The sequence below is a fragment of the Chroicocephalus ridibundus genome, chromosome 11 (assembly GCF_963924245.1).
Source record: "Chroicocephalus ridibundus chromosome 11, bChrRid1.1, whole genome shotgun sequence".
NCBI lineage: Eukaryota > Metazoa > Chordata > Aves > Charadriiformes > Laridae > Chroicocephalus > Chroicocephalus ridibundus.
In genome coordinates, this window is record NC_086294.1 from 552738 (window position 1) to 566916 (window position 14179).

Below are 14179 nucleotides of genomic sequence, written 5' to 3' on the forward strand. Positions count from 1 at the left end.
ATAGACAGGAGCTGTGTGCCTGGGCCGCCCACCTGGCATGGCTTCTTCGCTCTCATTCCGCTCCTTGAGCTCCTCCAGCTTGACGAGGCTGGACTGGGCCAGGGATGTGACACCGGGGATCTGGGGCAGGCAGCAGGGAGGGGTCCTGGCCACGGGTGAATTCTTGCACTCCAGCAGGAACTTGCGGTCGTAGATGATGCGGGTACCTGCCAAAAGCAGGAGGCTGTCAAGGCACTGCTGGCCCCTGGCCGCCCCCGTCTCCAAGCACCATGGCCTGAGCCCAGAGCAGGGGGTGGGAGCCAGCGCTTGGCCACAGCTCGAGCACACGGCTGGCTCTGGAGCCACTGTGGGGCTTCCCACGTGGCAGACTGTGACACCCATCCTGCCCAGCAGCTCCTCCCCACGCTGTTCCTCCCCTTGAGGCACCTGGAGCTCTGCCAGGGCACGGTGCAGGGGGGGTCCAGCCTCGACGCGGATGCCCCATGGCAGGTGACACCGCAGCCACCCCTGTGCTGCCTGGAAGGCAGGGCCCCCTGGGGCACTCGTCACACAGCCCCAGCCCGACAGCCAGGCAGGTCCCCAGCACACCCTGCCCAGAGGTGGCTGCTCAGAGGTGGCTCCCTGCAGCCATCCAACAGCAGAGGCTGGGTGCCCTGCCGTTGGCACCATGGGGAGCTGTACCTGGGGACCAGTTCCCATCAGCTCAGCCAGCGAGCCACCCTGCTGTGCCCTGCAGGAAGACAAGGCACTGGGCTTGATGGGACACCTCCACCAGCATGCCAGCCTGCGGGGCGTACAGCCCCAGGGCAGTGCTCCCCCAGGGCATTCGCTGCCACCCCCTGCACCTGCCAGCGATCCCCGCTGTCACGCCAGCCGGCATGCCGTGTCTACTGCCCTGCACCACGTCTGCCTTCTCCTGCCTGGCTGTCCGTGCAACCGCGCTCCGGTTTCCTGCCAGGCTCCAGCCGCGAGCCTGGAGCTCCTGCGCAGGCCAGGCCCTTCCTGGCACCACAAACACGCTGGAGCAAGCTGTGGCCCCGCCAGCCCCGGGCCTGGCTCCCAGCCGCAGGTAAGCTCATTGGAGGCACACAATGGAGCCAGCGCCCACAGGGTGGGCATCTGCGGCTCAACCGAAACATGCCCAGCTCAGGGACGGGGCACCCGCTACCCTGAGGACAGACAGCAAAGAAAAGGACCTGCTTGACAGCTGAACCAGGGGCTTTGGTGAAGAGACTGGAAGGGGGGAAAGAGGGCAGGCCCAGGGTACCCCTGGAGGGAGCCGTGCCACCCCGCACCTTCCCCCAGGGCTGGTGAACTCGGGTGGGAGCAGACTTGCGCTAGTCCCCTGTGCCTCCCCCAGCTCCAGCCAGCCGTGCCTGGGCATGACCTGCCCCCGAGGGACCAGCGCTGCATCCACCACCCCAGCGGCATGGCCATCAGCCCGCTCCCCAGCGGAGCCAGCACCGGCACTACCTCTGCCTGCTCCCCCCAGTACCACGGGGCAACAACGGCCCTAACTTCTAACAGTATCTTCCTACAAAACTTTGGGGTTCCCTTTCCCCCTCCAGCTCTGGGCTGCCAGGGAAGCCACCGTCCCATGGGCCTGCCTGGATCTGGTGCCCAGAGCAGGTGCCCATGACCCCAGGGACCAAGCTGGAAGGTGGAGAGCCCAGGAGAAGACCCACTCAGGAAGGAGCTAAGAAGGGATGGGGCAGCTGTGGCCACCCTTCCTTTTAAGGGACAACCCCATCCCCGTGCTGGGTCTTACCCCCTGGCGTGGTGGAGTAGACGGTGCCACCCGGCGTGGAGCTGTAGCCCTCCGGGATGGGGAGATGGCAGCTCCCCGGGATGGGGCAGGAGGTGGCGGTGGTGCCCATGGAGCCCACAGCAGTGGGGAGGGGCCTTCGGCCCACCACACCCTGCCCTCCCTGCAGCTCACCCCAGAGCGAACACCTACTGCACCGACACACCTCTTGTTTTCAATTCAGTTACTGTTAACACTCTTAACATCTCCTTTGGCATTTGCACTATCGGGGGGGCAGCAGCAGCTCAAGGGTTTTTGCCTTTCTTCCTCAAATACTAGGAAAAATAGCTGAATATAGCACCCAGGAGCATTTCTGAGGTTTGCCTGCCTGCAGTACTCAGGTATTGCTTTGTGCACTGTGGGTTTTCAGTACTCCTTCCTCGTGCTTTTCCCGGGGAACCTCTGCTGCTGCATGTAAGGGTGTGTCTGGAGAAGGTGGAGGAAGGCAGAGAAGTCTCCATTTGCTCCGAGACACCACTGGAAGCAGTCCACCATTAGATTGGACACTACATGCGCTGTATGGACCAAATATTCAGTGCAGTTACTGCATCGCCACTGAGCAAAAGCAGAAGTAAGTGTAGTCCAAGTGCTGGAAGTGGAGAACTTCTGCACCGGAGTAGAGAACGAACGTTCATCTTAAGCGGTATGCAAAAATCCCCTTCTTCCTCATGGAAAGGACTTGAGGAGCTCTTACGAGATTTAAAGGGCTACAAAGAGCTTAGAATTTAATATATTATGTTTTTCTCCTGTGGGAAGTGGTCTCTGCTTTCCTAAGATCTACTTCTAGGCAGCTGGTCACAGTGAGTCAGGTGAAGAAACCCCGCATTTACCTACAAACTCCCTATTAAACCTCCTGCAAATTAAGATGCCATCAGTTGCCACGTTTGTCAGCTCAGCCCTTATTTCCAGCCCCTGAACAAAACCTACCTCGAAAGAGTGTTAGAAGCAGCAGAACTAATCCAGAAAGAAAAAAAAAAACAAAACAAAACAACGCAACAACTATGTTCACACACACACACAAAAAAAAGGGCAAACAAGTGGCAGGGGGAAGGACTCAGCAGACCTTGTATCGCAGACAACTGTGGGTCAAAACCCTCCCCCAAACCCTGACTGCACCCACGTGGCTCCTTACGTGACCCTGAAAAGCTGCATCACGGCAGCAGCTACCGGTGACAACAACATACAGCCTCTTCCAAAATTCTCACACACAACCTATAAATACTGTTCGCCTTTTATTGAATTATTCAGGTAAATATTTCACATTAATACAGGCTACATAAAGTAGAGCCACTATAGGACACGAAATTTACTCAGCTGTTCCTTTTAAGTATGTAAACAATTATACATGTATTTACCACCCTAAAAGGTCGAAATCATGTAATCAGCTAGTACTCTGCTGCATACAAACAGCGTTCGGTAGTGTTTAGCCAAAAGCACTAGTTTTGTCTGATTCTTAAGATCAAAATGGCAGAACTAACTGGAGAACAGAATCAGTTTGTATAGGTAAATCAATTTGTTCTTATACAACGGGCAATTAAGTTTCCATTGTTACAGCCCACATAAAATTGCTTGGTTAGGCACATTAAAAAAAATCCCCAGGGTTCTTCAAGATCATAAAGATTCCCAAACAAGGCTAAAAAAAAGGACAGATCCCCTTAAATCAGTTGACGTACTTGAGATGCATGTTTCCAATGTGAGGTGCCCAGGTGCCAGGCCAAATCTACAGCAAGAAATAAAAAGACAAGTCTATTATGAAAACAAATAAAGGTTCCTTTAACAGAGCGTTTAACCACTAGAGGGCAAGCTTAAGGCTCCCCCCTAAAATACAACCAGACTGTCCAAAGGCTGGGAGCCCTCTTCAGCTCTGGCCAAGGTTTGAGTGACAACCTGCAAGATGCAAAGTATGCATATAAACCCTCTCACTTACAACGAAGTCGATTACCTGGCTCAGCAGTCTTGAAATGCTGCTCATTTTACCCAAAAGATCTGGTACAGATAGCACCATATGTTTTTTTATAAAGACACACACACGCTGTAAGGGAAAAGTCATGCAAACGGTCTCAACTCTAGTATCAAAGAGCTGAAAAAATATCGCCTACCCAAAAGTGAACAAAAACGAAAAACCAAGCACAACACCATAAAAAGCCCCAGGTAAGCAAAGGTGGGAAGAGGCAGCCACACTACCTGCTGAGCATCAGTACATTCTGTTGAGTTCTGGACAACCTTGATCATGGGATTCCAGGCAGGATCTGGAGTATGGAGACCATTAAAGAGGGGGCCTCCCGGGCCATCTGCCAGCTGAGGGTGCGAGGGTATTAGAGTGCCGCCATACATGGAAATCGGTAGGCCCTGAGGGAACAAGAGAAAGCACCGTCAGTAAAGGCGGCAGCAGTTGTGAAGTACCACGTTACCCAAGACAACAGAGGCAGTTCACATCCATACATAACCTTCACCTCAGCGCTGTGAGGAAACAGGGCATCACTGCACACATCGGCAGAGTGTGGAACAGGGCGACTCTTCAGAGCTTGAGATTCCATTGCCACAGCGTTGGTAGATAAGGGGAGAGCAACCAACGTCATCTACTTGGACTTACGCAAAGCATTTGACACTGTCCCACACGACATCCTGGTCTCTAAATTGGAAAAGCATGGATCTGATGGATGGACCGCCCAGTGGATAAGGAACTGGCTGGATGTCCGCACTCAAAGGGTTGCAGTCAATGGTTCAATGTCCAAGTGGAAACCAGTGGCATTCCTCAGGGGTCAGTACTGGGACCAGTGCTGTTTAACATCTTTCTCAGAGACAGGCACAGTGGGATTGAGTGCACCCTCAGCAAGTTTGCTGATGACACCAAGCTGTCTGGTGCGGTTGACATGCTGGAGGGAAGGGATGCCATTCAGAGGGACCTGGACAGGCTGGAGAGGTGGGCCCATGTGAATCCCAAGAAGTTCAACCAGGCCAAGTGCAAGGTCCTGCACCTGGGTCATGGCAATCCCAGGCACAAACACAGGTTGGGTGGAGAATGGCTTGAAAGCAGCCCTGAGGACAAGGACTTGGGGGAGTTGGTGGATGAGAAGCTCAACATGAGCAGGCAACGTGCACTTGCAGCCCAGAAAGCCAACCGCACCCTGGGCTGCATCAAAAGAAGCGTGGCCAGCACGGCGAGGGAAGTGATTCTGTCCTTCTACTCTGTTCTGGGGAGACCCCACCTGGAGTACTGCGTCCAGCTCTGGAGTCCTCAGCACAAGAAGGACATGAACCTGTTGGAACGGGTCCAGAGGAAGGCCACGAAGATGATGTGAGGGCTGGAGTCCATCTGCTGTGATGACAGGCTGAGAGAGTTGGGGGCGTTCAGCCTGGAGAAGAGAAGGCTCTGGGGAGACCTTAGAGCCCCTTCCAGTCCCTAAAGGGGCTCCAGGAAAGCTGGGGAGGGACTCTGGATCAGGGAGTGGAACAGTAGGACGAGGGGGAACGGTTTTACACTGAAAGAGTGTAGATTTAGATGATATCCGAGGAAGAAATCCTTTGCTGTGAGGGCAGTGAGCCCCTGGCCCAGGTTGCCCAGAGAAGCTGTGGCTGCCCCATCCCTGGAGGGGTTCAAGGCCAGGTTGGACGGGGCTTGGAGCAACCTGGGCTGGTGGGAGGTGTCCCTGCCCAGGGCAGGGGGTTGGAACGAGATGATCTTTAAGGTCCCTTCTAACCTGAACCATTCTATGTTTCTATTCTGTGATTCTACTCAAGTCAGTTTACCCATTTTCCTGAAATCACACCTTGCCAGTACGCAATGGCCTCTGCACAGTGCTTTCTGATGACCTCATAATGCAAGAGACAGCAGCTGCACAAAGAATCTCAGCGCTCCCTCCTCTCACCTCTGCAGCATGCAACAACCATGGGTATTGCCAGGGGCTGCACTTCAGCAAAGCCCATATAAAGCTTGAGCCTACAAGGCTCTGAGTTGAAGATGCTCTATAAATTACTAACAGCCACCTAGTATTCTTCCAGTTCAGAAAGAACGAGTTCCAGAGCAGCTTTCTGCAACTATGAGATTTCCTTCCTATGTTTGAATGATTGCTGCTCTGCAATTTAGAAGATCCCAAGACCACATGCTACAGCTACTTCTGAAACATACTGCGAGTACGTCTGCTGCTGAGCACATCGTCCTGGACATTCCTCCAGCAGTGGCTGAGCTGGCAATAGCTTGGCTACGTCCGTCTGCCTCTAACTACTTTCCAGAGTTAAGATAGAAGGCACAGACTTAAAAGCAGTCCTCTCATCCTGCTGCTTCCTTAAGAAAGGCATGTAGTACTTCCCAGGCGTGATTTGTACTGGAAGCATTAAGCAAACCTTTAATCAGCCTCAAGAGCTGAGTCAGCCTTATGAAACATTTCCGAGGGACTGAGCCTCTGAGAAAGGAAACACTGGAGAGCGATGGAGGCATTCAGCTACTTGACAAGAGACCACCCACAATGTGCAAATTCTGATTTTGTTTAAATGCACCGCCAGGTTCTAGTCGGTACCAGGATGAAAGGAGGTTCAGGACTAGGTGCGGCAAGCTGTGGTAGAAGAGGCACACACACACACCGCCTGAACAGGCACAGGAGGAGATATAACAAAAAGTCCTCAGTCATTTTACAGACTAAATACAGCCCTCTGTAACTTACTTTAGAAAAATCCACGAAACTATTTGGCATAGGTTGGTGGAAAATATTCGAGGGAGCCACTATTCCAGAATCATCTCTCTCCATTGGCTGATGCTGAGAAAACGTGCCGGGGTCTGACAGCTGCTGATGCATCGGATGATTTCCCATGACAGGCTGAGACCAACCTGACAAGCCTTCTGGAAAGGAAGAGATTGAAAATGGCTGATGACAATTAATTGAAGACACGCGGGAGTAGATTTCAGCAGCTGCACACACCTGCATACATCCAAAGGCTCCCCGAAAACACACCGCTGCAGAGGTACATTAGGGCTGTGGTCTGAGCAAAGACAGACCTTCCACAAAGGTCCCCCTTTCCTACGCAAAGCAGGAAGATACCTGCAGATTTTAGGTATAACCCATCCCAGACAATGCAAACACATAGTCTCACCTGCAGCACCAAGGCCTCTCACAGGGAAGCAGCAGCAGGCAATACTATACAAGGCTGGCCACACACACACCACACACACTTTCTTTCCCTCCAGCTCCCACATCCTCTCACGTAGCACAGGAACGCAGGAAGAAATTACACTTAGGACAGGGCCAAAAACCAGGGGAAGAAGAGAGCCTGGTGAGGCCAGGCAAGTTTGGCATGTACATTCATCTCATCCCCCAGGCAGGCGTGGATGTTATGGGGACTAGCAGTAACTGCAAGTTTCAGGCGTCCCCAACAGAACAGCTAAGGTCCAATAAACCTCCAAGCACTGTCTGTGAGCACGTAGAAGCTTTTCTTGAAAAAACACAGCAACGCTGAGACACTAATATGGAGGGCTTCATTAAAAAAATATAACAAATACAGGACTATTACACATTGTCTTTAAAGTTACAAATGGGAACACCGTACACCTCAAAATGCTGCAGCTTCTCCTTTCCACAAAAACCTCAAACTATCACAAAACTGAATGCAAAACTCCAAGCTCTTTCGAAGTCATTCTTTTGAAACTGGGGCTGCCTGGAACAGAAGTTACCCCATCACATTCCGGAGCTGTGAGGAGAGCAATGCAAAAATCAGCATCTACAACTACGTGTTTCTGGATGCATTCGCTGTACCACAACTAACGTTTTAAAATGTTAATGGAAAGCAAGCTAGACACTTGGATGGAGGCAGTTGTCCTTTTAGGCCAAGGGTCAGACTTGGAAATGGACCCCCTTAACAGATAAGTTGTTTACTTTTTAAATTCCGCATAATTCAATAGACTTAATATGGAACTTCTCAACTGATCTCAGGGTTTACAAGCGCACGCTGACAGGTAATGTAGGTTGGGCGAGAACCACTCACGCTAGGAGTGAAAACCACACTGCTTCCGTTGATCCACGCTCTCGCACCACTGACACCCGCTTTCCCTTCAGGACGTACTACACCAAAGTCGATTACAGACTGTGGAATTTTACATTCCTCCTCCCAAACTTTCTTTTCAAACGTAGTACTCCCAAAAGGCCCTAGAAGTTTCTTTAGGCTACCCCAGGTAACAGACTTACCAGATACGCTGTTAACTCCAAAGGACCAAATACCGCTATGACCGACAGGAGCGGTGAAGTTGGTTCCTAAGGGCGTAGGAGTGACAGATCCTCCCTGCCGAATTCTAGCAAGCCTTTCTGTCCCGATGGGAGGGGGTACCTTTCGATCTTGATTGGCGTTACCCGTTTTTGGCTGGCCCAAGTTAGAAGGTGCGGAAGTGGCTGAAAGGGGCGAGGATGATCCTGAGGAAACTGATGGAATAGGAGATTCACCTGCTGAAAAGAATATTTCTCTTGCTTAATTACACACAAAGCACAAGCCAGCAAGCATAAATGCTATCCGCTCTATCCCTGCAGTGTTATCTCGAAGCAAACGATAAGAAGGTTTTAAAGGCTTTTTTTTTTTTGGCAAGCATTCAAGTCTATCACAGAAATTCTGTTTGGAGTTTATTTTAACTCTAAAATCAACATTATAACGCAAACGCCTTCAGCCATCAGAATCATGTGATATTCTCATGACATAGCAGTACAAATTGGTTACAAGAAAGAATAAGAAACATGGAAGAGTTTCAGGAAGAGGTGAAAATATCAGCCAAAATACCATCAATATCTAATAAACAGCCTGGTTTTGGTATCCACCACTTCCAGCAGAAGAGAAATTAGACAGCTTCCCAAAGCCACGTGTGTAACGTAAGAGCGTAAGTCCCACCAACTTCAGAAGCGTCACTGACTCTTCTTGGGAAATCCAACTTTCTTTGAGCGCTCATTTAAACGTTTTAGTTCTTAAGCTCAGAGTGGCAATGAAGTTGCATGCAGTGACATGGAAAGCCTCTTCCCTTAAAATTCTGAATCAAAGACCCATATTTTCTGTAAAGCTACTTCCATGTTCTTCCCATTAGGAGGAAAACCCACTGTTACCTCAGATGATACTTAAAGATTTTGGAACTTTTTAAGTAACATGAAATAATTCCAGAATCCGAATTAAAAAGGGGGAAAAAAAAAAAGGCAAGTACAACTTCAAACCATGGCAAACATGACATTTTCACCTAATATTATACTCATACTATTTAGAGGGGAATCTTTAGCTTGGTATAATCACCTCCACTCCCCCACAGCTCATGCCCTCTCCTCTCCGAGCCTACGATGACCGGGGTTTTTTTGCCCAAATATGCCCTTAGTAATGCTACCAGAACTAGTGGCATTTTACATGGGAAAAAAAACCACAAAATAGTACAGCTTGGGATTTGCACGTCATCCTCACAGCTGCTACAAGCAATTGGAAAGCATTTTGTGCATCACTGGGTAATTTCCCCTCGTTACAAATCTACTAAAGACAATAGCTATGAATTTATAGTTAACTAAGACAGACCCATGAAGTTCCTACATGAATTTGTTGCGCTTGTCCAAGGATGTGGTGAAAAATGCTGTCTGTTAAAGCTGGGAGTCCCAACAGGCGCTGGCCCTTGAAGGTAAACCCGTGCTCCTTGTATGTTTGCTGAAAAGCCTGTCAAAGGACCTGAAGAAGAAGTTGTAGAGCTGTTGGATGGATCTAGAGAGGGTAAGCCTGAAATAAACATAAATTTGATTAAATATCTCTCTTTGGGAACCTGCTTCAGAGCACCAGAGAGAGCCAGTGCTCCAAATATAATTAAAGCATCTCATCACCTTCAGGGGTATCTGCACATGGTAAGTTCATTTTACAGGTGCACGATTCTCCCTTAGAAACCGACAGAAGGCATTTCTGTATGCTCTCTGTTTTGGCCTGAAGTTTTAACAAAAACAGCCATCCCTTTGGTCGCTGAAAAGAAATGATCTTCGCAGGGAGGGCAAAGGAGGAAAGCTGGGAGTGGCAAGGATCTTTGATTACTAAAAAGCCACGTAAGTCCAACAGGGCTCTGCAAAAGTCCCAGGGGAATCCGGCACCAGGGAAGCAGTTCGCTGCAGGATGCTTTTTGCCATCCTACACATATGTTCACACGTAGATCGGTCAGAGCAGGCTGTGTCCAGAGAAGGAGGGCTGACGATGCACAGCACAACGGGGGAGGGCGGGGGGGGAGGCGGCTGCTTTCTACAGGGATGTGTGAGAGGAAGGGAGAGGTGAAGAGAAAGTTCAAAGGCCCACAAAAATTATTAGCAAGGGGGAATTACAGTTTTTTAATAAGCCAAAGCTTTTAAGTACTTTTCCGAAATGCTGTAAAAGCTCTTTATCACACGTTATTACCTGAAAGCAGAAATGGGCATGGCAACATGTTCACCTGAGGTTTGGGTTTAGTTTCAAGGGCCTATTAAACAAGACTAGTTTCAAAACCATTTAAACATTTCAAAATGACCACAACCAGGACCAGCCTCTATTGCTGCAGAGAAGGGTTGAAGGTTGTACCTACTTACACCACAGCAGTCTGCAAACAGCAGTGGTGACAGGCAATACCTCAGATCACGGGCTAGAGGTGCACCTTTCATCGCCTGGACATGTTCCTGAAAGCCAGGTCTCTTCCCCCCAGTGTCATCAACCAAGTAAACCTGATTTACTGCTTCCATAAGTGCCAGATCCAACCAGCTCACATGGACAGAGATGACCCACTGGATTTGCAGGACATACTTCTTTCTCACTAGCCCTACCCGAAGGGTTAAAAACCAGAAGCCTCCATGACAGACAAGGAGAAATAAATCACCACCACCACCAGAGCACGGGGTGCGCAGACGAGGGAACCTGAATGCGGGAAGAAAGCCTTTCAGGGTTTGTCACAGCACGAAGTGCAAGACTCCACGGCGATGGGGAGGACGCTAATGCCTGTGTGGGCTGCCCGTAAACGTGGTTTGATTGATCCGCCTTCGTCTAGAGCTGCAGCCTGGCCTCCAGCACAGAGCCCAGCTGTAAGCAGACTGCAGCCACGTGCGTCTGCCATGGAGCTACCAAAGGAACACTCTTGCTAACCTTCCATCCACAAAAGTCAACTCAAGAGGTATTCTAAAGGCCCCTGTGGTGACCGATTCCATCACACATCAAAAACAAGTTTCCAATTGGCCGACAAACCACTGAAGATCCTGAGTCTCTGCCCCACACAGAAGGGGTAACAGAGCTGCTGCTGCCCATGGAGAACAAGGCAGAAATTATGACAAAAATAGCTCTTCTGCAGAAGAGAGATGCCCAGCCGTGTGTTTTGAAGGCTCAGGATGATGGCTATACAGCTTTCAAAGTGCAATGACTGTACAGTCAGGACCATTTCAGAGCTCCTGTGTATTTTTGGCAGGCTGAAGGAAGCATGACAGCCAGAGATGCACTAATTCAACCGAGTAGTCAGTTTTCAGGTTGTAAAGAACACTTTTTATATTTTATATTGTCTTGCCTTTCATAAAAGTGGACGAAAAAAAACCTTTGCTCAATATTAAAAACGGCTTCTATGAACAATGACTTACAGAATCTTGATTTCAGTCATGAGCTTCCTATTTATATACTTACCAACAAAATCAGGTTTGGTAATACTAAAACCTTTTGCAAAACCATACTCTGCAGTTACTTGAGCCACGAATTCAAACTCTTCATCAGGCTCTGAAAGCTTAACAGCTTTCAAGACCGGTGTATCCACCTCACAAACTCTGCTCAAAATTCAGTTTATCAGAGCCCCCACGCACTTCTGCAGAAACTGGTTGCTGCGAGGGCTACCTCCACCTCTACAGAAGCAACGCCTGGGCACTCCACGTCCAACAGGGAGCCCAGCCATTTCAGGCAACTTCACACTCACATGCTGCTTCCTAAACCGGCACATTCCAAGTTCATGATACCTTTTAATGCCAGGTGAACAAGGTCTCAAACCCCTTCTTAAAATTAAGATGTAAGAAGTAGCAAATTCTTTTAGTGACTTCTTTTGGTCATCTCCACAGCCTCCCCAAACGGCTTGGCTACGCCTGCCCTCAATCTGCAAGCTGCTAGGACAAGAGATCTAAAGACGTAAGTGAGACGAAAGGCCATTTCCAGAACAGATCCACAAGTGGGGAGATCTGCACGTGTCTCTGTGCCTCAAAGGAACCAGTGAATCAGAGAAAATTCAAGCTGCAACTGAGCTTGCCCATGAATAGGAAAAGCAGAGTACCCAAACCCCACCTCAAGGTGACGCTTGTTAAGAAAAGGCTGATTCAGCGCACAATCGAATTACATTAAATCTGCACCAAATCAGCTTAGAGGTGACCACCATGAGGTGTTGATTTGTAGAAAAATCTGCCGCAGCCCAGCTGTGCAAGACAGGCCCAAAAGACAAACCTCTGCTCCGTCAGGTGTAGAGTCACAGCTGAGATTAGAGGATGGGTGTCCACCTGCTTTGATGGCCATCACTACTCCCTCTCATCACACAAGAGTGTACTGAATTGCCAGGCCAGGCCCAGACTGCTCCTTGCCCACCGCGCTGCTGTTGGCCAAAGCATAAGCCAGCAGTGACTGGCCCTTCCCACTCCCTTCTCAAAATCTCATGAAACCTGCCACCGAACCCTACGGAGACAGCCAAGGTAGTCCCAGTTCATCCCATCTCGGAGGCAGAGCTGAGCAGAAAGGTCTGTTCCCTTGGGAAGAGCCAGTGAATGGGATGGGAGGACAGACCACAGGACCACACTTACGCTCCAAGGGAAGGCATCAGAGAGGTCCTCAACCTACCGTCCCTGCTCCTTTCCTCGCTATCACGTCTTCCAAACAATCCCTTCTCCCCAGACTCCCCCTAAAACCCCCTCCTCCTGTGTGACAGACAATTTAGATTCTGAAACCAAGGCGATCAAAAACAGTATTAATGCCATCAGATGAATCAACTAAGGACCTGACTAACCAGTCACCTCCTGCCAGGCAGAATTTTAGTGGCACATCTACCTATTTGCAGTTTTTCTTCATTCTGCAATATCCTAATCAAATTCCAGCTCAAAAAAAAACGTGTCCTATCCAAATGTTTTTGTGCTCCAGTCGAGAAGAACTTCACGCTCATCTCCCCAAAGTCACCTGCACGAGCTCTCCTTGGGTATTTATCTAACCTTCCTAACACAGGGAAGAAACAGATTTACACTACTTTTTAAATACTTACAGTCATTTAAGGATATATAAAGGACCAAGAAATCTTTCCCAATGACAAACAGATGACCTTAGCATAAAGGAACAGCAAAATTTTTTTCTGCTATGGGAAGTCCCGGTCAGCCGTCCTTGTATAACGCAGGATGCGATCATCAGAAAAATCAGCAGACCCCATTTGCCATAAGCTTCCTTCCCCAGGGCTTATTCCAGCAACAGCCAACTCCCAGTTTAGAGCAGTACAGAGAAAAAGCTGAGCCAACATCAAGCGCTTCTGGGGTCTGCTGAGGAGGGTCTGGCAATTCTTTTATTAGCAGCCTATCTGACGAACAAGGTCCAGGTACTTTACCTTCCACAGCCTTAGTTACATTCTGGTTCTACTTACTGTGCACTAGACGTGGCACAGGAGCTCTAGGTAGTCACTCGCTTCGCAGAGCTTTGCAGCCCAAATTAAACTAGTAAGAAAACTACAGTCATAGCAAACATCCCAGTTTTGTGGTTAAAGCTAGTCGGAGAAGCGTTTCGGTGTTCAGAAGTCCTGCACATCTGTAAATCAACCGAGAGGAATGGGAATGCTGAAAATCTTCTTTCCTCACCACCACATCTTCTGAACGCCCCCTTCTCCTTTAGTCTAAAAGTCTTGACTTTTAGACTTGACTTTTCTTGACTTGACTAGACTACTTGACTTTTCCCAATCCAGCATTCAAGTCCTGAAGCGTTTGCCCAAATATCCAACATACACTCTGGGGATAACGACAACTCCAAAGCAGGGCTCTCTAGCTACCCAGCTTCAAGGCACCATAAAGCCATTATGGCAAGACTGAAGGGGAGAACAGGGTGGCACAGACTAGATCTCTTCCAGACAAACTGGTGCAGCCAGTTGCCTGCAACATAGTTTGAACACTAAGATGATAATAACCCTTTAGGCAGAGCACAGCAAGGGCAGGGAGCTCACTGTGAGCGTTCCGAAGCCTTTTCAAGTACATGCCGATATCCCTGAACTGCTATACTTAACAGCAGAGGGACAGTAACTTCCTAATAAAACACACCATGCAGCAGCACACCGATTTCCCAAAGCACAACATAAGCTTATTAAAATCCCAGAGCCGTATCAAGAGACAAAAAGCAGAGAGTTTACCCCTTAACTGAGTCAAGCTGGAGTCTCAGATAAAAAAC

At 49.3% G+C, this 14179-nt stretch overlaps 1 protein-coding gene across 14 annotated transcripts in view; it reads right to left on the bottom strand.

The window, feature by feature from the left end:
• Positions 1-14179, bottom strand: part of ANKHD1 (ankyrin repeat and KH domain containing 1) — a 123078-nt gene that overhangs the window by 364 nt on the left and 108535 nt on the right. For 3 of the 14 annotated variants that reach the window (XM_063349208.1, XM_063349202.1, XM_063349214.1), the window contains 5 exons: positions 9329-9523; positions 7981-8235; positions 6466-6641; positions 3989-4153; positions 33-206 (listed from right to left, as the gene is read on the bottom strand). In XM_063349208.1, coding sequence (XP_063205278.1) covers positions 33-206; positions 3989-4153; positions 6466-6641; positions 7981-8235; positions 9329-9523 — 965 coding nt within the window. Of the gene's footprint in view, positions 1-32; positions 3525-3988; positions 4154-6465; positions 6642-7980; positions 8236-9328; positions 9524-14179 lie in introns of those variants that run through there. The other 11 variants (XM_063349217.1, XM_063349213.1, XM_063349212.1 and 8 more) reach the window with 9 other exon arrangements.